The sequence below is a fragment of the Aptenodytes patagonicus genome, chromosome 14 (assembly GCF_965638725.1).
Source record: "Aptenodytes patagonicus chromosome 14, bAptPat1.pri.cur, whole genome shotgun sequence".
Lineage (NCBI taxonomy): Eukaryota > Metazoa > Chordata > Aves > Sphenisciformes > Spheniscidae > Aptenodytes > Aptenodytes patagonicus.
The window spans coordinates 15627316-15654342 of NC_134962.1; the positions used below are offsets into that span (position 1 = coordinate 15627316).

Below are 27027 nucleotides of genomic sequence, written 5' to 3' on the forward strand. Positions count from 1 at the left end.
GGGGAGTCCTGCGAGCCGACGAGCGGCGGCGGCGGCCTGGGCTGTGCGGGTGGACGGTCGGTCGGTCGGTCTGTCTGTCTGTCTGTCTGTCTGTGAGGGGAGCACGGAGTGAGAGGAGCGGGTACCGGTGCTCCACGGCCGTCCTCGCCGCCACCGCCTCACACCGCGGCCTCGGCGGCCCGGCCCGGCCCGGCGCAGCCATGTCGGGGCTCCTGGGGAAGCTGTTCGGGACGGGCGCCGGCGGGAAGGGCGCCGGGAAGGGCCCGTCCCCGCAGGAGGCGATCCAGCGGCTCCGCGACACGGAGGAGATGCTCAGCAAGAAGCAGGAGTTCCTGGAGAAGAAGATCGAGCAGGAGCTGGCGGCCGCCCGCAAGCACGGCACCAAGAACAAGCGCGGTGAGCGGCCGGGCCGGGCCGGGCCGGGGGAGGCCGGGCCGGGGGAGGCCGGGCCGGGCCCCCCTCCCCCTCCTTCCCCTGGCAACGGGTCGGCCGGGCCCGGCTGCCCGGGAGCGGGGAGGGCCGGGGCGGCCTGTTGGGTCGCTGGCTGTGGTCTGTGTGTGGCACAGACGTACGTGTGAGCTGTGTGTTACAGCTTACCGCCTTTTGTAGCGCGCCGCCTGGGAGCTGCGGCAGCCCTCTCCCCAGGGCCTGCCGCCCTTCCCCAGCGAGGTTTTACGCCGGAGCGGGCTTCCCCCGGCTGGGGAAGGGCAGCCTTTATTCCGTGGAGCTGTCTAACGTGGGTGCCGCGTCACTCCCGCGTGATAACGATGTCGCGGTGTCGCTCGGCTCCTCGGTGCGAGGTTTGCTTTCTGTTCCGTGTGCGCGTCGGCTTAGGGGGAGGTTTGGAAAATACTGCACAGCAGAAGCTGGGCTGTCGCTGGTTGCCTGCAGGAGCAGCTGGAAAAGCAGTGCATCAACGTGGAGTAAGGCCTTGCTTTACTATGTTGTTGTTTTTTCTTCTAACAGACAAAACTCTTTACCAAAACCCTCCTTAATTTGAGGATTTGGTTAAATATATTTTTATTGTCGTCAGGGTGTCCTAAAGCTGTAGGGGGCTTATAAATGGATATTAGAAATCGGTGTTCACCAGGTGGAACTCGGCCTTCCTGGGGAGGTCTAGCGATGTCTTTGCAAGCAGTGCTTGATATGCATTAATGGTCTGTCAGCCAGAAGGTGAGAAGTGGGTTGCCAGCTTATGTATTTCGGTGCTCTGATGGGCTTCTTGCTTGTTTTACAACAGTCATTAAAAGCGGCGTTTTTGGGAAAGCATGTTTAGATTTTTGTGTTGACATTGCCCTTTTTGTGCTGGGTTACAGCAGGACGGAAGACTTGGAAGCAGGAGGTGCGACTAACACATACAACTGTTGGCCAAGTAGCAAGGGTTAATTTATACTAATTACCAATTACAGTTTATGCTTCGTATCACTACTTTAGTCAGTATTTTAAGCCTCCTTTCAAACTTCAGAACAGTGCTACATCAGGGTTTCTCACTTGCACTGTGTTTGAGTGATAGTGCGAATGGAGCAAGCTCACGGGCGCTTGCTGGGTTTGTGGGCAGCGGCAGTGTGGCAGAGGCCTCACTTGCTGCCCCAGGTGTCTTCTGAAGGACCTCAACAGAGCCTGACTTCAGGCTTAACTAAGTTAGTTTCAAAATCAAATTTATTGCAACAGTTTTAATAAGTCTGAATTTCTTGTGCAATTTTTGGCCCAGTTTGGTAATGAGCTTAAAAGGAGAACTAAAATACATCTCTCTCTCACCTTCCTCTTCTTCTGCAGATTCTGCATCCTCTGTCTTACGCTGATCCTGTTTAACTTCTCCTAAACTGCTCTTTCTGCTGCTGGTTGTTCAGGTCTTTGTCTTGCTCTACTGAAATGCTATCTCTCTCCGTGCCTTTCTGTGCATGCTGCCCATCAGTGTGCTCCGGAGCACTTTGGGTAGTGGAGGAAGGAGAAAAACCTGCCCATTCACTAGCGGGATTCTGGGTCAGACTAATTGAGGTCTCGCAGAAGGATAGGATCCTGAAAAGTAATTAAGGAGCTGTGAAAAGGAGAAGGGCTAGGGATGGTTTTCTGGTGGAAAACAAAACCTCTTTTTTCCAGAGGACTTCTGAAACTAAGAGGCCAACTTTTATTATCGGGCTGCTAGGAAAGACAGGTGGTTATCTGCTAGCTTGCTGGGAAGTGAGTTCCCCTCAGGACAGACTAAGGGACTGCTCATTTATTCTGGGTTCAAGATGTCAGTCATCTCCAACAAATTGCATGTTTTTTATATGCACTTGTTTGGATTTTTCCCTCTCTGACTTCAGGCTGTTTTATAATCCAGAAATCCTGTAATTTTGATGCAAAGTCACAAATTATGGATTTAAGTGACTTTGCATCAAAATATGTTGGTTTTATATGTGAAAGTCTGTCTTTTTAATGGAAATACTTTGACATAGTTGAATGTTTTAAGTAAAACTGAACAAAAGCTAATTAACTACGGTTTGGTGGGGGTTTTTTTAAGTGTTTGATCAACTTTTAAAAAATACAACTTTAAGAATTCTTAAGCTTTCTTAGTTCTCCAAGACGTAGGCATTTTACTCTGGGGATTTCTGTATATCCTGCTATTTAGAGAGAAGCGTACTGTGGATGGTGCGTATGTGTAATGCTCAGCTGGACAGTCGCGCTGACATTAATGGAAGCCGCTGTGGTAAAGCCAGCAGAAGAATATACGTGTCTGCAGCGGTGGGGCAGGGAGCTTACCTGAAAGCTTAAAGCCACCTTGGAAAACCTGGAATGATATTTTTCTTTTCTCAGAGGAAAGATGGGTGTCTGGCACACTCAGGGTAACAAAAGGAAACGTTCTCTGCTCTCCAGCACACTGTGCGATTGTTCGGGTGCCAAGTGAGCGGGGTTTCTAAAGGCTCATTGACTAATTCCTACAGCACTTCTGGAGTCTAACGAAAGCACAGAAACTTACAGGCCTTCTGGTTCTCGTGCCTGCCCCAAGCACGTGCAGGTTTTTATTAATTTATGAACTTAACTTTACGTGTATATTTTTCATAATCTGCATTTAGGATATCCAGGCACTCCTCATGAAATTCTGAAGTTAAAATGAGTAAGTAACTAGTATAAATTTCCTTAATCTGTGTTCTTTCTTGACATGGGAGGCTTTCAACTTTTCATAAAAAGCTCCTTTTTTCAGGGTCTTTCTGTTCTTTTCTGGCTGCGCAGACGTGGCAATTTTATGATCACCATGCCTTCGGAAGGAACTCAAGTCATTTTAATAAGTAGTAAATTTTTTTTTTCCTTCATTCTACCAATTCCTTCTCGTTAGTCCACAATATCAAAATAGCTCCTGGGGGAGGGAGAGGGCAACAGTCTCCAAGTGTTAGGTTGGTGCGAAGGCACCTATTCAGCTTCTAGAGCATGTCGGGGAGACCAGCAGTTATGGCTTTAATGTGCATGTCATTTTTTTGTCCATGGGATGAGAAACTGCCGAGGAGAAGACTGATCATCTTTAGAAGGGTTTCTTGAAAAGGTGCAAGTTAATATTCCCTCTTCTGCGAAGAAGTTGGGTTATGCTTGTGTTTTGTTTTGTGTTATCTCATGGAAATGTTCAGCCTATTCTTTTGAAAACAGCATGTGTTCTGGTGTTTATCTTTTTTTTTTTCCTTTTTTTCCCTTTTCTTTTTTCTCAAGAGGCTCTTCCAACACTTTTGCTGTAGCTCATGAGTAGTGGACTTACTCCTCTCGGTGAAGTTAATGGAAGTAGCAGTAGTAGAGCATCGTTTGAGAACACCAGTCAGCCAGTATCTTACTGGATTTTAAATCTGTCCTGAAAATAACTTTTGCTTTAACGAAAGAAGTGCGCAGCTGTGAGCTTGACGGTTTGGAAGTACTGTGCTGCTGCTGCATCCTTTTATTCCGCTCCAGTTTGTCAATATGGCGTGGTTGCATCCAATCTGGGATATTTTATTAGGCACTCAAACTTCATGAAACAAGCCAAACTGCTAGATCTTGCAGTTAGGAAGTTCTGGTGCTCAGTATTCAGTTTCAGGATAGCTCAAGCTGATCTTAATCACTGCTGCTCCAGTTTTACTCCTTTCTTTGTGGCTATCTCCTGATCCTGCAAGAGCTAGCTCACAAAGCCAAGCTGCCAGAGAAATAGCATACACACAAAAAAAAGCAACAGGTTAATTCCTTGATCTCTGATTACTTCGGGTATAACAATTCCAGAATCTGTTTCTGCATTATCTTTTCTGATGGAAACCCAAAGCTCAAGTTATGTCTCAATGTGAAGATTACAGTAGGGAGAGAAACCTGACGCTCTGCTAGGGTGCTACTTTTACACGTAGTCCACTCTAGAGTTTCGATCCAGGGTGGATCAATACAGTTATGTTCCTGCCTGCCACTAGATTTTACATTTTTGTTAATGAACACTAGGTCCACAAACACTGGAATGGGTGAAAAGCTAAGATCGTGCTAATATGCAGTAAAAATATTCAGGCTTTAGTGGGAGACTGACATTTCATGGATTTTTCTATCAACTCTGACTTCTGCTAGTTAGTGTTTTTTCTTCTCTGATGTCAAAGTTTCTCTTTCACTGTAAATAAATACAATGCTGTTTTTTTTCAGCACTGGTGACTGAGTGCAAAATGGATGCAAAACCGCTGCTAGATTCCTGCTGTATAATTCAGGCTTTTCCTGGAAAGAGAGCACTCCTGTGCTCCACCCCACACATAAAAAAACCGCAACAAACAAGAAAGTTGGGTGTGGGCTGGAGCCAAAAGTCATAATTTTATGCCCACCTCCGGCTCACAACAGATCACAGTGCTGCCACAGGGAAGTCAGTTCAGCTGGCTGATCGGATGGAAAATTAACTGTTTACCATCCCCCTGCCTTTTCAGCCTCTCGCATCGGTCTGATGAACTGATTTGCCTGTTGCTGGAGGGTTACTGTATCTGGCACAGGAGAGGAGGCAGAACTGCCCCTGTCAGTAGCAGCTCAGTTAACCTGGCTGAAACGTACAACTGGTGCGTGCTGGTGCGGCTGTGGAACTGTCACCGGCTGGTCTCGAGTGACGTGGCTGCCAGAAGTGTCCCGCCTGTTTCTCTTGTGCTGGTGTTAGCATTTGTGCGGGCAGTGCATGAGTTGGATTAGTTTGCTGATCCAGCCAAAACCTAACTCTTAAGGGAGAAAAAAAAAAAAAAAGAATGTTTTCCACACTTAACTGCACAAGTGCTAGAGCTGGCAGGAGAGGGAGTCAGGAATGTGACTGGAAGGAGGAGGGCAATTCTGCCTCTCCTGGCAACAGTCCCCCTGCTTTGTCATCTTAGAGGTATTAATTGTGGGAAAATCTGAGGGTGGCATGCGATCTCCCAGCAAGGGGGCCAGCTGATCATTAATTAAAAAATGGAAGCATGCCTGCATGATGGCACAGACGTTTTTATTTAGAAGTTTGAATGGTTCAAAATGTTGCAACGATCTGGAATTCAAGGAAGAGAAAGCTGCAACCTCAGGTCTGGGTACGGGCAGAGACTCAAATGACCTGTGACCGTGTATGTAAGGTCTTAGACATTAATGCATTGCTTGCGAACATGTTTTTAAGGTGCTGCCTGACATTTGGCGAGAGAAGTGGTCTCTGCTCCAAGAATCAAATATGTGAACCTGGTTTTGTTTCCGTGACTCATAAGATGCTGATGTAGGGGAAGCAGAAGTCCTGCAGCAAACACTATCCAGCCCTTCTTGTGGTACTTCAGTCTGCCTTTTCTGTGTTTTAAGTCATAATCTAATGTAAAAATGCATCTTTGAGTTCTAGGTGCTTAACCATAAACCACAGCTTCAGTGCAAGAGTACTGATAGTGCTGGCCCGAGTCCTTCTTCTCCCCTGAGATTAATGAGTTGAGCATTAACCACCTGGCTTGGGAAAAGTGTGATAATTACTCTTTTTAAATAGATGTTTGAAAATGAGGAAACTTTCAGTTTGAAATTCTACCCTATCTATGTTTAACAGAGGCTTTTTGAGGCAGATTGCTGTGGTACAGAACAGCTTGGGAGGGATGGGGGGATTCACAAACACCTTTTAAAAAATTTTAAAAAGTGGCATAAATAAAAACAAAAACCTGTTGTTCTGCCAGATGTGTTTTGGTAACTGTATTTGATGCAATACATCCTTCCTCTGTTCCTGTTCTCTGTCAAGCCCTGTCAGAAGGGAAACCTGGCATGTTTGCAGCCACTGCCTTTGTTTTTATTACTTTTTCTCTCCAAATGTATTAGATGTTGGATTCTAGTATCTCGTTAAGCTCCAGCCCTAGTTACTGCATCCTGCTTAAGGGCTCCTAGTGCTGGTTCACAACTGTGATTTGCAGGTGATGCAAATTGCTGATTTGGTTTAACCCTCTTCTACTTTCTCAGACTTTCAGAAAACTGCCAGGTTGTTTCTCGCTGGCAGAATTTGTGCTGAGTTGTGTAATGTTCGTCTGGACCGGGATGTTGTGGGGCTTCGCATTGTATCCTTCAGGCCTCTCTGTTAGTCCCTTCTTGCCCTTTGGCCGTCTCCAGACACTCTCTTCTCCTGGGGATGGCCAGGCGTTGTGTGCTCAGGTACGTTCCGTGGTGCAATCTACAATGCTGCTCGATGGACAGGTCAGTGTAGGAAAGGTGCTGTATTGGGGCTTGGAATTAAAAGCAGTCACTACTCCTTACCTGGTAAATCTTGACGCTTCCAGGCCTGAAGTGATGGTGAAGGACATGGCCATGCTTCATTGCTGAGCCGGCAATTAATGTAACACAGAGAAGGGAGGGATGGTGTCACATCAAAAGGAGTCTGCAGCCAGTGCTGTCCAGGAAAAGGATTTTTTTTGTTGTTGTTGTCCAAACTGTTTTGCAGTTGCTCTTTGGCATTCATGAATGACCTACCCCTAGGTGGTGGTACCACCACCTCTAAGCTCTTGTAGGGCTCACGCAGACTGTGTTGCCTGTACTGCTGGACTGAGTGGACGTCTTTGCAAAAGGTCTGCCACAGCTGTGCGTGTCCATGTGCCTCTGTGTCTCCTTTTCTGGTAGCCCAGCCTCCCCTGCGTGTACGTGGTGGACCTCTTGCCTGCATGCGATGCTCTGCGTTGCTCCTGGGCTCTTGTATTTGCTGGGGGATGCACTGCTGGCACTCGCTGAGTCTAGCTGGGAAAAGACCACTGTGATGATTTTGGCAGCTTTTTGCTCTCCCCTGTGAAGTCCCCATCTGTTTTGGAAAAAAACAAGGTTTTTAACATTGCCCTTTCTGTTTTTTTGGGGTAGTACATGCTGCTTGATCCAGAGACTTTGCACGGGATGTGGTATGAGTGGGGAGGATGTGGCCTGACCTTCTGCAGCCAGCAAGGCTCTGAAAGAGTGTGTGTGTGAGGGCAGTGGGGTGTAAAGAAAAATCTTGCCATTTACTCACACCACTTAAAAATGGATGATTTTTGCAAAACTAAAAGTTGGGGCAGCTCATGTGCTTTAACATGCTTTCCATGAAGTTTGCAGCCATGCATCCGGCAAACTGGAAATCCTGGCATGAAGTGCCTGAAACAAAAAGGATGCAGTTAGAGAATCGTAAATAGGCCACACATCAGATGTTGATAGACCTTTGCCTTTCCCTCAGACAAGCCAAGGCCACAGCACATAGCTGATGATAAGGAGGTTAGTTCTGCTTGTAATCATCCTGGTTGAGTCTTTGAGCAGAAGTGGTGTTACAGTTGCTGAAGATGTTGGCAGATGCAGGCAAGTCTGCTTGCATGGATGTGGCCAGATTGCAGGTGAGGAACCTGGGGGCACTGTGGACCTTCCCAGTCGCCAGTACTGAGGGCAGTGAAATGTTCCCACCAGCAAAAGGTCACTGTGGCCACGGTAGAGCAGAAGTTTCCCCTTGGTGAAGCTCAGTGCCTGGCTGCAGCAAAGAACTGTAATGTTCTTGCAGTTGGAAGCCCAGTTGGGAAGGGTGTTCCATGGCTTCCTCCGGTTTCACTGTTTAAATGAAGCCTTGCCAATAACCATTTTTATAGGGACTAATACAAGTATAGGGTAATTATACAGAGAGCTGTTGTCTTGTAACTCTCAACTGATTGGCAGCGAACCATGGAAGTTTGGGGTTGGTGTTGTCCAAATAACCAGTATAGCCATCTCTCTTGCACACACTGGGATGTGCATGTTTATCCTTGTGTGCAGCGAGCGAGGGCTGAGCTCAGTACAGACTTTCATGACTGCTCCCTTCCCATTTCTGAGCTTCTGCACCAGCCTGTGCTCCAGCAGTCAGCTGTTTCCCCAGCTCCTTACCCTCCCCCAGATAAGGGCAGCCAAGTCAGCAAGTGTATCAACTGATAGTCCATTCTGGACTGTGCTGTTGCAGCTTGCAGGACCATATCTGGAGTGATAACCAGGTAGTACCACCTTCCACTGCAACTGCTTTCCAGACGGCAGTTGCTTCAAAACAGAATACAAGATTAACAGGTCTCTCTCATCCAGTAGGTCTGACGTGTTGAAGTCAAGGGTTGGTTTAGGCACAAGGTAAACCAAGAGACTTGGTAACGTGGTCACCATCCTGCTGGCACAAACCCCTTGAGGTTAACCTGATAGTGACCGTTTGTGAATCTGGTCATGTAGCTGCATCTTGAGCTCGTTTGGATACCTGCTGCCAGGTTACTCCATGCATGCAAAGACTTGCAATGTCTTTCACTGTAAAACCTGTCTTTTTGGAGTCCCCCTTTCTGATAAGGCTGTGATCAGCCATGCTGGCTGTTTCACTAAAGTGGTGGTGTGTTAAGTGTTACCAAACATCCATACTGTACGTGCTCTTCATGGCTTGGCAGGAGCTTATTCAGGTTTAAGGATGTCATGTTTACTTCTAGGTGACTGCACAGAGGTTCCTTGGATGTAGTGGAACTGAAAAGAAACATAAGTGCCAGGGTGAAGGAACATCAACTGATGATATTCAGAAACTTACAGGCGATTTTTGTTAGTTACGAAATAAAACAAGTTGATGTAAAGCAAACTTCATAATGGGCTAACTAGGAACTGTGCATAGTCAATGCATCTCCCCTGAAGGTGGCACCTTAATAAAATGTCTTGACAGCATCCCCATGGTGGGTTCAGCATGTGCAATGTCCTGGGAGGAAACTGAGTGGTAGAAAGCCTCTTCTGGTAAGTGCTTCCCTGGCAGCGCTGTCAACTTGTGATGTGAGGGCTGCAGTAGCAATGCTTATTGCTAAACCTGGCTCCTGGAGCTCATCACTGCCTAAGAGTATGGGATTGCCATTAAAAAAATGAAATTCAGTTCTGGCCTCGAGAGATGTACTGCAGCGTTGCCAGTTAAGTGTTTAGGGGTTGATTCAAGAAGTACAACCTTTTTCTTTTGAAAATAAACGGTTTGTTTTATTTGTTTTATAACTTTTGGGTGTCTAAAGGCCTGCATTTTCAACTTTTTCCCCTTCATCGTTAGTGTTGGAATCTGAGCATTCATGAAAAAAGTATTTTTCACATCTCAAAATAGCGTAACTTCACCAGATGAGATGTTAAGAGAAATGCTAAATATTATGACAGCCTCAACAAAATTCTTAGACTTGGCAACACTCTAATAATAATTGCTCAAAGCTGGAAAATGCACGATAGATTACCCAGGCAGCCCCTTGTTTTATTCCCCAGGAAGAGAAGGTCTCGAAATGGGCCACTTAAGGGTAGGCTCTTCTGAGTATTGTGACTTAATCACAAAAAATATTGTTAAGCATAGGGAATTTGATTGTTTGGGTTTTTTCCCTGTGAGAAAAGAACATTTTGAGATACTTAGGAAGAGCTACTTCTGTTCTTGTAAAGCTGAACCTGATGCATTTCTGGCAGGGATTCAGGGGAAGATCATAGTTTTTCACTGGAATTCTCTCTAACAAGGTATCTTCAGCAATCTCAAAATAAAGAAGAAAACCCATAAAGAGTATTTGCAGGCTGCGAGAATCCCAAGGAGTCCTTAAGGAACATACTTTTCTCATCTAAAAGTTTAAACCTTTGTTGAATTCTGAATAATTATCTCCTTTTATATACATATAAAATTCTGTTGTGAAATAAGGTGCAGATTTTCAACAGCAAAGCTGTTAAAAAGTTTAAAAGGGTAAGGGAGGATAATTTACCCCAGCAGCCTTAGAATATGTCTAGTTTTATTTGGAAAGAAGTGTGTTTTGGGTAAATAAGTTTTGGAGATGCCTTGCAATCCCCTGCCATCATCCAATGATGTGCAGGACTGCAAGAAGTGAAACACTGGAAATTGGGAAATATGGTATATGCTTTGCTTCCAGAGGGTGGATCAGGTTTAATGTAATAGTTGGAAGCATTAGGCCTCCATGATCTTGGCTGGTCGGGCGTTTCTTAGGCTCATTCCAGCTCCTGGGTGGAACAAACCCGTTGGCTATTCTCTGTAATTGGGATCTGTCTTTCCTGGTTTTCTCATTTGGGCTTCAAATCTCACTGTAGTTGACATTTTTTCCTTTTTTTGAACAAAACTGTCCCAGGCTCACCTAGAGATTATTTTACAGAGGATTATTGACCAGAGGATCGTTGCCTTGATGTTCAAGGGGCAGAGGGATCAACTTCCAAGGCTGAAGGCTTGCTTGCTTTCTGGACTGTCCACCTCTGTTGCCTGAAGAAGGCCAGGCCGGGAGGAGGTTACTCAGTTTGCCGGTCCTGCATCCGCAAGTGCAATACATTTCCATCTGTAAGTTATAACCTGAGTGAATTACTCGCTGTTTCAGGAATAAATAGCATTGTAATGGTGGATTCTGACTTTCGGAAACACACTTTCTGCACTCCATATGAAAATGACTGCTTGTGACTAATTTGCAATAAGGAAGCGTGACAAGGAAGTGCGTTACGCTTCGTATAGCTGCCTTACGTCTCGGCTATGGGATGTGGAACAACACTAACAATTGCGGGTGCAAAGGTCGAGTCGATGCTGATCAGAGCACTGAGCAGCACTGCAGTCGGTAACGGCATGAAGGTGGTGGTTACTGTATTGTTTCGGTGATGCATGTATCAAAGCTTTGATTGCTGTTGTACAGGATGCTTTTTTCTTTATCTTTTTTTTTTCGCCTTTGTGCATTTATAGATCTTTAGAGCTTAAGGAATGCTTATTGTTTAGTTTAATCTCTTGCACAATAGACTAAATGTTCTGGCACTACTTTGCCTAAGAGGAAGTTGTAATCTTGTTGTTTTAAATACAGATAGGACAGAAACCTTCTTGTATTCTCTGCCCTGGTTTGGATGCTTTATTGGAGTAGTTTTAATCAGTCACTTCATCTCTGAGCTGGGAATAGTTGCCTTCCTTTGAGGAGAGGATTTGGGAACTTTATTAGGTGTTTAGTAGACAGACACAGAAAGATAAGTGGAGGATGAAGACTGAACCTGCTCACGATTCCCTGCTAAAAGCGCAGCATCTCCCGAAAGAAAGGCACAGGAGGCTGCTGACAGCTCTTGCGAGCTGCTCTCTGGGAACCATGCTTGGAGACATTAGGCCTTGGCATTGGGGGGAAACGTGTGATAATGGCTTCAGACATTCAGCATAAAGTGACTTCTGGGCCTGTGTATATCCTCACGGGAAAGGAAATGATGCTGCTTTGCACTGTATTAGCCTTGGAGTTGATGTGAATTTATGTTTAACCATGTCTTCTGTCTCGCAACCCCTTTCACACCATGATGCTTAAAAATCAAACCTGACTTCTTGGACCTTTGACATTGCGTGCTGTGCCATCAACTTGGCTCAATGTAGCTGGGTATTTAATGGGCAACCAGTTAGGAATATGCTTATGTATCAGCTTAGTGGCCATGCTTGCTTTCTTCCTCTTCAGTCCCTTGTACGAGGCCTGTATGTTACTGTCTCTGAAAGGCTTTACGTTTCTTCTCATGTAGAGAAATCTCACTAACATGCAGGATGTGGGCAAGGCTCTGCTGGAGCAAAGGAAGAGTAGGAAGTATTTCCAGAACTGAAAACAGCACCAAAACAAAAATGGTCAGGCAGAAGCTTGCAGGATGAGGGTGCTCTCTAGCTGTTACATCTACAGTAGTTACATGGTTTTGGAAATAGCCTGAAAGGTTTTGGAAACACCCTGAAAAGGTCTGACTTCTAGGACCCTGAATAGAGACTTACGAGTCATCAGCTTCTGCATCTTGTCAGACTCACGTGGTCTGGGACGAGCATTCCTTGGTATGTACTGCAGATCTGTTGTGGCAAGGTACTGCCCAGATGCTTTTATACTGGGTTTGGTTTAAACCAACACAAACATTCTTCAGCTGGTTAACAGTTCCTTGAGCTAGCAAATCCCTGCAGAAAGATATTTATTCAAGGCTAAACTCAATGGTGTGAAAGAAGTTTGGCAAGACTGTGGTGGGATTTATATCTACCTTTTTATCTGCTTGTAGCATTGGCGGATATCTTGTGAATTGTTTTAAATTACCTTTTTGCTTCTTAGGAATTTTTTTGAGATATTCAAAATTAGCAAACTGCTTACAATGAGAGATGAGCAGTTGCTGCCTAAGATGAAGCTACTCTACTATATGATTCTACCGCAGGCAAGGCAGCCAATTACTTCTTACACCTACTGGTGCCTCTTGTTTATCCCATTTCAAGGACAGTGAGGATGTTGTCTGTGATTAAATTTGCTGGCAAGGCAAGTGCCAGGAAGATGGAATGGTATTTTCAGAAGCAGCAAAAATAATGACACTTCTTTTTGTTGAGAAAATTATATTTGCTCATCTGTATAGATGGATACACAATATAATGTGCAAGACAGTCACCCGGTATTAAGTTGATTATCTCAACCATCTCTAATGTCTCAGCTTTCTGTTAGAGGGGCCAAGAGACCCCCATTTGGGAGCTTCTTTGCAGCTATCTTGCACTATTTATTCTGGCATGGCTGACATTTGGTGTACATTATTTTTGAGGCTGCCGTGGAACTTTTCCATCCCATATTAATACAGCTGGTGTCCTTTTGCAGTGGTATCTCTGCTGCTGCCATTTCTTCTCTCGTTTGCCAGAGAGAATGTAAGACTTAGATGTGAGATTTAAGTTATTTTTTCCCCTCAATTGGAGTAATCAGAGTTATTAACCCATGTGTCTTCCTCTGGATGAGAAGCCTTTCTATTTTAGGTATCAGTGTGATTTTTAGCAGATTTTTGCAGAGGCAGGAGTTGGATGGGCAGGAAACGCACACGTTGTGAGCCACCTGGCAGGGTGATTTCCCTGGGTTCACGAATGCGTGGACCTTGGTACAAGTGTGTTTCTGAATTGAGTGAAACTCTTGCATTATATTCCCAGTTGTTCCAATGCTCTTTGAAGTAACCGGTCCTCGTGCTCTTCTCAAGTTGAGACGTGGTTTTGCTAGTAAAATTTGGAGTTGCAAGTATATAGAAAAAGAAGTCTTAAGTTCTTCCTTGTTTTCTATCTACTGATCTATACTTTTCTACTAATGATGTTTAAAAGCATTAATTCAATAGAATTGCTGTATGCATAAATATCCCATTAACGCTACTTGTCCTACTAGTGTATAAGCAGTACTTATTTGCAGGAGGGCTGTTGATTTTTAACGAAATCACTGACACATTCATAGTCAGTTTTTCCTCTCTGAATGCAGTACTGTGTAGTAAAATTGTATTTTTATTATCCTGCTAACTTCTTATCACAGTGAACGTTTTTCTTATTTCACTAACAAACTGCTGTAAATATTGCAAGGAAAATCTTAAGACTTACAACAGCTCTGTTAATAATAATTTGCTTATATACAGGTTGAAATACTTTACAAATACATAAAATTAAATTCTTCCAGATAGCATTTCTTGAGAACAAAGTGAAATTATTTGGGTGAGCAGTCATGCTTTTCAGACTGAGAGTGCTGACGGAGGAGGATAGTCTGGCTCAATGACTCTACTCTTTTCACTTGTGAGCATTCATTAGTCAGAAGGAGCAGTGACTGAAAACCATAACATGAGTTCCTGCTTATCAGTTGTGTTGGAGGGCTGGGCGCTGCCATGGTAGGCATAACAATGAAACCCTTGGCTTCTTGTTATTCGCCGTGGTCGAACGGTAAGTGTAAAACTTCTGCTGGAATTTCTAGGGGGGAGTATCACAGAAATTCAAATAAATATGAAATTAAAAATAGTATTTTGCAGTTCATCAATTGAAGACTGTAAATAAATAAATAACCAACCCACCCCCCAAAAAAAACCAAACAAAAAACAAAACCCCAGAGGAAGGAATGGCTTTTTATGTATTAAAAAGTTTGAGTTTTTAAAAATCTGTAAAATGTTCTTCAAATGTACTTTCATACATGTTTTTACATTCAAGTAATTGAAGCAGTCAGTCCAGATATAACTGCTTTTGACTCAGCTGCTGTTTTACTGGACTTGCCCTTCTCTCTGGAAGCTGATGTGTTCTTTGTGAAAATTTCTGTGTAAAAAGGAACTGCAGAGATTAGAGGCTGATGCTTATTAACACTGAGACATTTTATTTTACTTTGCCAATGGAAAAGAGGTCATAAACTATTTATATCAGTTTTAACTGGTCAGAGCTCAGTGGTGAAATCTTTATGAATAAAAATTGGCTCCAACGTCCCAGTCATAGCTGATAATAAAGGCAATGAATATATCACAATGTCATATGGAGAAGAAAATTTTGAGCCTGCTCACCATCTCCTAATGGATGGCAGGAGTCACCCAGTTAGTTTTAAATGTATTACCTTTAATTTAATTGTAATAATACATATAACTGCTTTTTCCCCAGTGCATACTTCTTTATGTAATATGCTGAAAACTTTACTAAAATTCAAATAAAGTACAACTAAGTTTTGTTATCTGCTGTTATTTTTTTAGAGGCTATTTTAAGTGCATGGAATTCATCATGCACATTGGACTTACAAGCTAAAACACACTGTGCCTGTTAATAATAAGGTACGGGTTGTAAAGGCTGTCTAACATACCGAGTGTTTATTGGCAGGTTCTTGCTGTCATCTTGTGAAAACTAACTTCCCATGTAATGATCAAATATTTTTGCTATCATTGGGTCTGCATTGATTCATTAAGTGAAGGTTATCTTAAATGTTAAACTTTTTTTTTTCTTAATAGTAAATTCTAAGTCTACCAACAGCTTTCTCTTCTTGCATCAGTTTATCTAATAATCTGTGGCTGTTTAGCAGGTCGGGAGAGTAATCTGTCAGTTTGTTCTTGTAAAATGGTTCAGCAACTACTGTCTTTTCCTCGTGTGCGACCTATGGGAGATTTGAGCTTAAAAAAAAGGGGGGGGGGGGGAAGGAAGGAGGGGGGGCCCAAGAAAAAGATCCCCTCTTAAACCAGCCAGTGATTTGAACTTGTACTACTGTTTTTATATGTAATAGGGATATTTCAGGAGTAAGTTAACCCCCACCCAAAGGCAGGATGCTCCGGGAGGAGAAACTTGTGGTGTTACTGAGCGACTTCAGTGGAATGTCACTTCTCACCGAGGGAAGGCTGCTCATGGGACAGCGAGTGCTGATCAGGGACACCGCCTGTCGTTTTTCTGTACCTGTTCCTGGCATCCTTTATTGCAAGTCCGATGCCCAGGAGCTGGGGAGGTTTGCATACGGAGCGATTTCCTTCAGCTCTGTGCAAGAGGGATGCCGTGCCGAGTGATCCTTCAGGAGCTGCGCCTTGCCCTGTACTCACCACCTGCAATGCACCGGACTTACCAGCTGTGCTTAAGTGATTAGGAATGTGTAGAGGTCGTACGGGATCTTTCTGTGCTTTATTCTGTATAAAGGCAGATATTTCCGTAAGAAATACGCAGCCACAACATGGTGAGAAAAAGCATCAGTCCTTATTTGTTTTGAGCCTCTGAACATCAGGCACTTTGCAGAAGCTGCTGTGAGAGTCTGGTCCAGTGGTCTTGTAATCTCGTATAGCTTTTTACTCTGTGATAAGGAAATTGTCACACTGTTGGAAAACTTAGATCAGCCGTTTCTAGAAAAATGTGCTGGTGATCTCTCTAGCAACAGGTTCTGGGTTGTGAACGAAGCCTGTCTGGCTACGTTAGAGAATAAATGCTTTAAACTTAATATATGGTTACAGGTCCTGCTGAAGCAGTTCCACAGCAATTAAAGTTGGGTATTAAATTACATTGCCTGCCTCTGTAATTACTATCTTGGAAGCAGTGAAGGTATAATTAGGGGTGTGGGTCCTGAGGACTGCCTCTTCCGCGGCTGCCTAATGTGATAGCAGTCTTCATGAAGAGCTAAGATGGGCCGTGTTACACTTTGACTTCAAACGCACATCCGTTTCTTGCACGTGTATAATGCTAGAGGACATATTTGTAGCCTACTGTCTCTTTTTCATATTTACTTCAAATTCTGGGAACGGATTTTTTTTTTTTTTTTTGAGAAAAAGAGCCAATGTCATTCCCTTCAGAATAGGTATTTATAGCTTTGATTTCAATGAAAACTTAATAAAAATGTATTACTCTGGCAGTGCGTAAGATTTCAGTAGGTATTTATGCAGACGGTAAAGACTGTTTTGCAGGAAAAAAGCGGCACAACTGCTCATCAGTTTTCAGAAATTGACACCTAAATAGGAGAGTAGAGATAAAGTAGCTGTAGATCAGAACAGAATCACCCCCTCGGATCTATACCGCCATCAGATACCACCGCTCTGTAAAGTATGTCAAGTATGATAGCAACATATGAAAAATCTGCAGCCCCGTTATTTGTGCTAGCAAAGACTGTTGCTGGTCCTGCATTTCAAGCAGGAGTTAGGGGCTCTTCCCCCTTGCATGTGCCCGGCTGGGTAAGCCCCTTGGCCCCTGTGCAGAGGTCGGCGTGGCTCTCATTTTTGCCTCCAGATGGACCCTTATTCTAGAAATTCCTTGTGACCTCTGAGCTGTGGGTATTGATGCTCATCCACAAATATCTGAAAATTGGGAAATCAGTCCTGAGAGATAGAAAACCAACTTAACTGTAATGGTCTTAAACATGATTTTAAGTATTTCTCTGAAAGAAAATGCGTTTTTACTAACCTTTTTATGAAATTAGATGCAGAGAAATGAGCGTGTAGTGATCTGTTTTTCTAGTCGAGACAAATACCGATTAGAAAGGTCTGCACCGGATCCTGGCAGTCTCCACCACCCTGTGTAGAGGGCAGGCACGCGGGAACGTGGCACCGAGCATCGTTTGCCGAGTTGCGTTTGTGTCCGGATGTGGGTGCCTGGGAGCATCCGTGAAAGGGGCACCATGAAACGGCTGTGCTGCTAATTGCGACAAGGAGAATCCTGAACGTAAAGTGCAAGTCCTCTTCTGAGGGGGGAGGAATATGGGAAATGAATTGCCAAAACTTGCAGGATGAAATGAATGTGAGTGACCTAAATTAAATTGGTATTTTCTTATCTTTTCAGCTTAATAAAATCTTCTCATCATAAACAAGGACTTTACATTAAAAGATAGTTAAGCAAGGAAACACAGCTGAAAATAAATTGCAGGAAGTTGTGATCATCTAATTTGAGGCACCGAACACCTTGTTTTACATTTCTTAGTGCTTCTAGCCACCAGAAATTGTGATCTCTTGTGTAAGATTTTCTTCATTGCGGAAACTCATTTATCACTTTGATGTTAATTGGCCTGTGCTAAATATTTATGCTGAACTGTCCAGACACAGAAGCTTTATGCACGGCCCTGCGTTTGTTGCTGGGGCTGTGTATTGGTCCGTGCTCCTTTTAGGCTACTGAAACAGGCATTTCTACCAGTCAGTCTTCAAGTAGGTACAGGTGGGCGCCGTGGCCTTGGGAAGCTTTGTCCCTGCATTGGCCTTACAGAGGAGAGGGGAAAATATAAATATCTTCCTTGGCTGCTCTTGGTCCAAAGGAGTTGGAAACATTTCTAGAAAATACCACAAATCCATTTTAAGTTTTCACTTTAAACAAGGCAAGTTTTAAAATGAGGATGTTTATGTTCCTGTTCCTAGGCAGGGGTCGGTGTGCCGGGCTTCCGACTGAGGCAGATCTGAGTGAGGTCGGTGCTTGGCCGGGAGACCAGCAGTAACTGGGCAGGGAGCAGTGCTGCAGCCTGAACCTGGGTGGGAGACATGTGCCATCTTCCAGGTCTCATGGGGGGATCCCTGCTCAGTTCTGAAAGCTAGAAGATTACGTACCATGCTTTTTTAAAGCGGGAGCCTTGATCTGTATACAAGTGAGAAATTAATCAAGGAAAGGATTTATAAAACAGAGTGAAGGCTGGGGAGTGTAGTTCTGGTACACTGAACTGGTGAGCGAGGGGACAGGACCCAACAGTCCCGATAAACACTCCTGATCACAAGATTTTTTACAATGATGCTTGCAATGTTTGGTGTCCGAGCAGCTTGTTTTAAAAGTACATATGCACAAAATGTAGATAAACTGTAGCTATTCTCAGGGAAAGCTGTAGCGGGGAACTGTATGTAAATTATAGTACTTGGGTTTGTATAATGGTTATAAAATCTCTGGTTTTGCCAATAGTTCTCCATGATGCACAAAATCCTCAGTAAAGAATGTCCTATCACTGTCTGACACTTTCCCAGCATCTGTCACTATATAAACACAGCCTATTAACAGTTTTATCTTTCTGAGTAAGAAAAATTTATATATCCTTAATTAAACCATTAGCGCAAAATTAACCAGACTAAATATACCAGTAATGTGTTGCTCATCACTTGATGATCTGGCATAAAGCTGGAATGTTTCAGATGGTATTTGTGTTGTGCTTGATTCTGCAGAGCAAACATTGTCCTTTGTGTTACAGGAAAACCCAGTCCTGTTCCCACTCTTGTCAAACGAGAATGGATGTTGGACTGGCCCCAAAATAGTGGGGAGATTTACGGGTTGTTGGAGTGAAAGGCAGTGAAGGGGCTTGTTTTGGGTCTTTGGCTTCTGTTGGAACAGTCGAGGTGACCTGTGCTTTTCTGGTTTTGATCACTTCGACTAAATCAACCTGTGCTACCGTGCGTGCTTGGCAACCTTAGCTGTACCTTCACAAAGTACTTTTTTAATTCTCTAATACGTTAGTGTAATTTGAAAGTAATCAAATATAGCATATTCATAACCAGTTGTAGAACTGAAGGTATATGTAGGGCTTCTGGATGCCAGGACGTTATCTTGAAGGACTGTCAAGCTTCTCAAGACAGCATCTGACAAAATACGCGGGCTGGCTGCAGGCTTAATCCGCTTTTAGGAGAGGAGCTATTTTGCCTGTGTTGCAGGAACATACTCATCATGTCACAGAGTTATCATCCCTCTAGTAGGGGAGATAAGGGAAGCTGTCTGCTCTCGGGATTTCCTACTCCTTGTTTTCTGCTCCCCTCCAAAAAATCTGCAAAGGTTTGAAATAACATCTTTTAGAGATTTAAAGCTTTTATTTGCCACCATTCCTGGTGCATGACTGATCTGTTGGGAGGTCCAGGATGCTGATTTTTAGCAGAGCCGATCCTATATTATGCTAACTGTTTTCTGCCATGAGTTTCACAGAGATTAGGGCATTGAAGAAATGAAGTGTGCGTGTTGCTGAGTTCAGAAACTGAGAGTAAGGCTGTTAGGACAGCAGCTTGTGTCCAAGATGAGTTTTAAAGTACACAGGTGTATTATATGACCAAGACTGTCACACAGTGGACAAGTATGTTCGTATCCGGAGGGGAAGTAGAAATGCCATGAAGGGAAGCTGTACTCATGTCTTACTCGGTGTGATACTTGGTGTTTGTTCGTCAGCCGGCAGCGCTCAGTGCTTGGTAGTCTTGCCCCACTCCATCTCCTACCAAAACTTTTAGCCACATACAGGCAAGATTATATGTAAATCTAGTTTGTGTTCACTGTCAGTGTTTCGGGAACGGATGTGCACCTGTCTATTGTCTGTCCGGGTGTCTCGGGGAAGAGCTAGCTGTTGACTGTTTTTACCCGTTGGATGCGTACCTGTCTGGGTGGGGTGGAGCTGAGCCTTGCAAAAGGAGCTGGAGAAGCCTAGCTGTGCAGCGACTTGGACCAGTCCTCCCACACGGGGTGATCCCCGTGGGTGCGGACCCCTGTGTTGGTGCTGTCATGGGTGGGCTCCTCTTGCAAGAGCAGGCATTGTACAAGTGCTTACAAGCAGCAAATTGCTCAAAACAATTTAAGTGATGGCATCTTTCTTCTCATGTCTATCAGTAGAGACTGTTATGTAGACAGCACCTTGTAGTAGGAGTAATATGAAACATGCACAAAGTTTGTTTATGTATAAATATTTCTGTATATGTACAAATATGCGTATTTCACAGCATTAAGTAGCAAAGCTGAAGAAACATTTGTCTTGCTTTGTATTTGAATGAGTTTCTTCTCCCGGCAGCTGCCCAGGAGTTCAGCTGGCTGGTAGGGACCCTGCAGCAGCATCATAACCTCATCTGACAGGAGCTACAACAACAACTGTGCCTTGATGTATTGGGGGTGATGGTGAACAAAGATGTTTTTAAGTGGATCAGCTTGCCTATTGAAGCCTGCTGTTTGTTGTAGCGTAGTCTCTGGTTTGTGGTGTGTTACGAGCGACTGGATGACCGGTCCTTGAGTTGCTTCTTGGCTTGCATCCTGCGTGTGGCAGGGGATGGACAGCAGGCATCTGGCCACCTTTAAACAATTTTGTTGAAGGAGGGAAACACAAGGATTAGGCAACTTAGTTTATCTGGGAAGAAAAGTAGGTGACAAACAATAGAAGGTGTTAAACATTGCTCTGTACCGAGTGGCATTTGGTACAAAATGTGAATGGCTGTTTTGGGCATAAATCTCACAAATCCTACCCTCTTCTTGGTTGTTCAGCTGCTCTTCAGGCCCTAAAGCGTAAGAAGAGATACGAGAAGCAGCTTGCACAGATAGATGGCACGTTATCAACAATTGAATTTCAGAGGGAAGCCCTTGAGAATGCCAACACTAACACTGAAGTGCTTAAGAATATGGGTTTTGCTGCTAAAGCTATGAAAGCTGCTCATGACAACATGTAAGTTATTCCCTTCTGCATCTTTCTGTAGGACCTTTAGTTTGTCATTTGTTTGAACTGCTAAATGCCAGGTGTTTCATAACCAAAGGTAGAGCTGGAGTAGCGAAATCTTCTTTTAAAAGGCTGTAACTTAAATTAAACTAAAATACTAGATACTTCAATATGTTGAATTAGATGTTCAATATTTCATATTGAACAAAATATGCAAGTATCGATGCTTTCTCAGTTTTATATGGCACAAAGCCGCTGCCTTTGTCCCACAGAAGGCTAGCACCAGTGTAGTCTAAAGCAAATGGGAGGGTGCACCGGTTACAGATCCACCTAGTAGCAGCAAGAATTTTAAGGCTCAAGGGGAGACTTAAACTTCTTTCTGTGCAGTGGAGTTTGTGTATGTAGCAATAATTAAAGGTAAACTGCATTACGGGAATGTTGTACTTGCTCCAAAAGCAAATATTGTAGATGTAATGTAGTAATGCTGGATCAGGGAACAGCAAATTATTATTAATACCAGTAATGCAGAACAAAACTTCTTCATATGAAGTCTCTGTATATAACTGCTCTGAGCTAAGCTTTTAAGGAAAAGTAAAAAATACATGCATAATTTTGTTGAGACCGGGGGGATAAAATTCAGACTTGCATGCAAAGTATATTTTGGGAAAGGACCTTGTAGATGTCACCATGGCGTGGCATTTCTACAAAACCCCAGAAATACAGTCTTAAGTGTTGATGGGGAAAGTGCCTGATTACATTGAACTCTTTCCTTTCTTTTACAGGGATATTGATAAAGTAGATGAATTAATGCAGGACATTGCAGAACAGCAAGAGCTGGCGGATGAGATTTCAACAGCCATCTCAAAGCCAGTAGGATTTGGGGAAGAATTTGATGAGGTATGCTTTTAAATTTGCCTCTGATTATATCATAGAATCATAGAATCATTTAGGTTGGAAAAGATCCTTAAGATGGTCGAGTCCAACTGTTAACCCAAGACTACAAAGTCCACAACTAAACCGTGTCCCTAAGTGCCACGTCTGTACATCTTTTAAATATCTCCAGGGATGCTGACTCTTATGAGATCTTTCTTTTAAGATCTACATATTGCATGTGTCTAGGTGTAGTACTAGGATATAAAATCTCTCCTAGAACTTGTTACTAGCTGTTCGTACCAGTGCATACAGCAGCTATCACCCTGACTTTATGCTGAGAATGGACTGCATGGCCTGATCTGAGATTGGCTGAGATGGCCTTGGACTTAGATTTCTTCTTCTCTTCACTGCTTTCCCCACCCTCCTCACCCTCCAAGAGATCATGTACAGGAATTCAGATGAAGAATCAGACTCCTCGTCTCCTCAGTTTGCTCTGATCCTGTGCATTTAAGCTATTTTCTTTAATAGTATGACTAGCTAGATCTACTTGCTAATAAATATGAGTTAAAGTTTCTTCCTTTTTTTTTTTTTCCCTCCTTTTAAAAACTAGGATGAACTCATGGCAGAACTAGAGGAACTAGAACAAGAAGAACTAGACAAAAACTTGCTGGAAATAAGTGGTCCTGAGACAGTACCACTACCAAATGTACCCTCAATATCAATACCATCAAAGCCAGGTATGTATGGACCTTTACCAGAAACATTTTGGATTGTTAAAAAGTATGCTTATTTAACTGCCAGCTCCTCAAATTTGAGAGATCTAGCTGCAGGCAACACAGACGTTTTGCTTGAAATTGCTTCATAAATCGCAGATTACATCTAGTGCCGTTTCTCCGTGGGGGTAACCTGCCTTTCTTAAGAACTGCAAAAATTAATAGTTATCACAGGAACAGTTATCATCTATTCTAGCGCTACCAGTTTATCTACAGCGTGGATGATGCTCAGAGTAGAGTGGAGATGCAGAGAAAGGAAGCTGTCTACCATTAGCTGCTGGCCCAACAGGGAAGTAATCTTGACAAACATACCAAGGCTGTAAAAGGGAATGTACAGTAAATTAGCTCTTGGAATTAGTCCCAGGCTGGTTCAGATTCCCACACTGAACCGTGCTTCCTTGCTGCTGCTTTGTTTTTTTAATTTGATCCCTGCTTTTCTGGCTTTTGGGAGAAACTAACCTGAGAGTCCCCTCTTTGGCGACAGCTGTTACCTCCTCTGAGGTTTGCACGTACCCAAGCCAGACAGTACCAAACTTAGGGTGATTCCAGCACGTATATCTAGGAAATTTTAGTTAGTGTGATGATTTTACGTGGAGAACGGGCAAGAAATGTTTGTATTTACACAGACAGTTCAAAGCTGCTGTTAAATTTGAACTGATCACTCTTCTATGAACTAGAAGTGATACCTCATGAAATACAGTTGAGTCGGAATACCTCTGGCATGCATTAATGGGATATGAAGCTTTATTAGCCTATTTTGCTGAATCTGCTTTAATGTATTATGAATAAGTTGTAGACTTTGCGGCTCTGTTTCATGTGCTTACTTAGGAAAAAAAGGTCCAAAAAACTGGTGGATGAAAGTAGTCCCAATTGGCTGGTGTATCTATAGTTATTTCGCTGCCTTTCCAGGCTTAAAAGGACCTGGGAAGCAGCGCACACTGCCAAACAACAAGGTTCTGCTTTAGGTGGCATGCTATGAAGTTTGCTCCTTCTGCGTTACAGTTCTTTTATTTTGACATAATTGATTTTGTGTTTTTCTAGTTCTGTTTTGCTAGGCAGAATCACTGACAAGTGTTGATGAGAGGGGAGTGAGTTATATCAAAATATCTTAAATCTGAGACTTTATCTGGATTCAGATCCAACAGCGGGAGAAATAGTTTAAATAAACGTGTGCATTACCTTCTTATATCCTAGCTGGTTTAATGATGTTTCTTCTCTAAATATTCTTTGGGTATGGACCTTAAAACATACTGACTTGAACCCAAATACAATTTTTGCATTATATTAGGTAGTAGTGACTGCACACTAGTAAGAGGCATTGTCATTGTGCACATATTTAAATAACTATACAGCATAAAACTTACGTAGACATAGCACTTCCTAAAATAATAAAAATTATGAATGTTTTCTGCAGTAAAAACTGTGAGTATAGAACTCAGTGTTTTATAGGATTTATGTTAAGCTGCTTTTGGATGGAAATTAGAATTCCATTAATGTATTTAAATGGCGTGCCACTTTTTACTTAAATAAAACTGCCTCCAACACCGGCATATGGGAAACCTTGGGATTCTGGGGTGGTGGCGGGTGGGGATTTTCTGTGGGTTTCTTTTTTAACCTAAATTGTTTTTCACTTAAAATTGACTTAATACACACTGGGATTAAAAGTTTACTTCTGGTCATCATGGGTCGGACTTTCAAAGGGACTACTTTACCTAATAACGCAGGTACATGCTTAACGTGTCTTTTGGAAAAGTAATGTGTCTTCTGTGGTAGAGCTGACTCTTATTACCTCCTTCTTATTCATTGAATGGAAAATGATCGTGAGCTTTCCTGCTTTTCCAGTTCTCAGGAGCTGTCTGGATTTTGACTTAATCAGTCTGAATGAGAATTTTTTTGCTGTTGCCTGTCAGCTAAGTGGATGTCAGAAGAAATTCAGGCAAAAGCTGTTTTTGTTTAATGGAAACCGGAAGAGCTTAATATAGAAAAACAAATTCCAAACTTGTACAAATGATAGGTCTTGGGTTTGACTTAAAGCTGACTCAGTTCTCTCTTACGTAAATGTTTCATTTGGAATGACACAAACCATTTTGAGTATGAATTATTTGACTCTTTTTTTCGCCTTCTGAAGCGAAAACACCGACTCAGGAAATGACATCTTTTTTTGGTATTTTCCAAAATTACTTCAGCTATTTCTGGGTTAATACCTTTTTGCCGAGTTAATCGTTTTCATCTCCAGAAACTGGACTTGTCACGTTACGACAAATAGCAGCGTTTGCTCCCCTGGAAGGACCAAAAATGACAACAAGGCAGCATGTAGCCTGCTGCTTAACAATCACATCCAGCCAGCTACTAGTGAGCGTGGCAAGAGGCTACTAGTAGCGTGTAGCCAGTGCTAGTTAGCTCTCCAGCCCCTTGAAGAGCTTGAACTGACACAGGAGTTGGAGGTCTCCAAATTCTGTAGCTAGCTAGACCAAAACACAGTAGCCTCATTTGTTGCACTTTGAGGACTTAATTGGAGAATAAGGGATTTATTTTTTATGGGGGAGAGACTGTAATACTGGAGACGTCAGACGAATTTCTGTAAGAAGCTATATCCCTCTGAGAGGGGCTCAGAAGCTGAAGGCTCGGGGTCTTCTGCTTGGAGGCTTAGTGATTATGGAAAACGATAGACACTGCTGGTGTACACACCTTAACCTTCATGCATGTTTGCAGTCTTCCCATGAGAGGTATTGTCTTTCTCCACGTAAAGTGGTAATCTCAGGAAGTTTAGCCCATGCTGGCTTTTTCAGAAGGCACCTTTTACTTCAATTCGAAAAGGTCTTTTATTCCTCTACTGGCACTTGGTGCTTCACTTATCGGTTAGGTCAGTGGCACAGAGGCTTCTCTCCTGCAAAGAATCGAGACAGGGTTCTGTCAAGATTCCCACTCATTTATTTTCTTTTAATATTCTGCAGCCAAGAAGAAAGAGGAAGAAGAGGATGATGACATGAAAGAGCTGGAAGCTTGGGCAGGAACCATATAACCACAGCAGTAACTGGCTGGAAAAAGACTTTGATTACCTATTCTGGATGCAAATGTGTTGTGTTGAGGAGAAAGCATACGCAAAATATCTTTATCTTTAATTTTAACCCAAAGCAGTGGGAACTGCATTGCTGTTTTCTGCATGGCATGGTCTGCACAAGGAAAGAAAGGGGAGCAGGGGGAATTCCCTGCAGTTCATACGGTTGAATTTCTGTAAAAAGGTACTTGCAAAATCAAACATTCAGCTTTTGGACTGTGCTACTGCCACTGCTGGATCTTCATCTTCAAAAGTTTGGGCCATATTGAAGTGAAATAAGCTGAAAAACACTCTGTAATTTTAAGTCAGTTTTAGTGTGTCTGGAAGTCTTGTAAGACATTCAAAAACCCGGGAAAGTCGTAAGTCACCATCGACTTCTTACTGTGTTTAGGTGCAAGAGTGCTTTAGGTTTTTAGTTCTTTGCAAGTTATATTTATATCCCTTGACTGATGTGTGGCCAGCCTTGTGTTTGTCACTGCAACAATGTAGTCACTATTCCCGTTTTAATTGGTGATAATGATTTGCAATTGACAAATGCTATCTTGGAAGTAGGGATGATTTAAATTTCAGTTGTACATTTTTCTACATAGCACTACAATGTTTATTGCTTTTTGTGATAATTGATAACCCATTCACAATGTGCACACAATTATTTGAATTAAGAAACTACTATGGATTGCACTCTATTAAATATCTTGATTAATTTTCATCTGTGGCTACTGTTGTCAGTTCTTTGTGATGTTTAAGTAATATGACTATAACTTACGTGCAGTTTGGCCTCTTTCTACATGAGTGATATACACTCTTTAAAGCTAGCTGAACTTTGGTTGTATGACTGTAGCGTAGTTGCATAAAACTACGGTCTTAGCTGAGCAAAATTGCCGGAGGGCTGCTGTAGCTGTTTTCTTATTGTAATAATATTCTGGTCCACCATGTCAAAACCTCCACACTAAGGAGAAGTCAAAGCTGAGTTAATACTAGAAGCAACAGGTTTAAGGACAGAGCTGGGAGCCTTGGCTTTCTATTTTTTTGTCATAGAAATGATCTGTTGTGCACTGTGCTAACAAAATGTTGTATTTTAAAGCACTAGTCTTATAGGAGTTATGGGTGAGCATCTTAAGTGCAGTGAAGTGTCTTAATAGAAGTGTTCAGGTGTAGCTGGGAGAGGAAAAAGAAATCCTGTAGCACTGTTAATGCTCTGAAGGTTACTGATGTAGAAGCTCAGAAACTGTAAGTGACAACCCAGCAACCAGCTGTTTCCTGGGCTGTGTTTTCTTTCCTGTTCATTTAGCTAATTGCTTTAACTAAAGGAAGAACCTCGTCTGCACAGCAAGAA

At 43.0% G+C, this 27027-nt stretch overlaps 1 protein-coding gene across 1 annotated transcript; it reads left to right on the forward strand.

Annotated features, from left to right (window-relative positions):
* On the forward strand, positions 1–26400 carry CHMP4B (charged multivesicular body protein 4B). The gene is made up of 5 exons (XM_076351833.1): positions 1–396; positions 20819–20996; positions 21770–21884; positions 22471–22597; positions 25588–26400. The coding sequence occupies exons 1-5, from the start codon at positions 201–203 to the stop codon at positions 25653–25655; spliced, it is 684 nt and encodes a 227-aa protein (XP_076207948.1). The 5' UTR covers positions 1–200; the 3' UTR covers positions 25656–26400.
* The last annotated feature ends 627 nt before the right edge of the window (positions 26401–27027 follow it).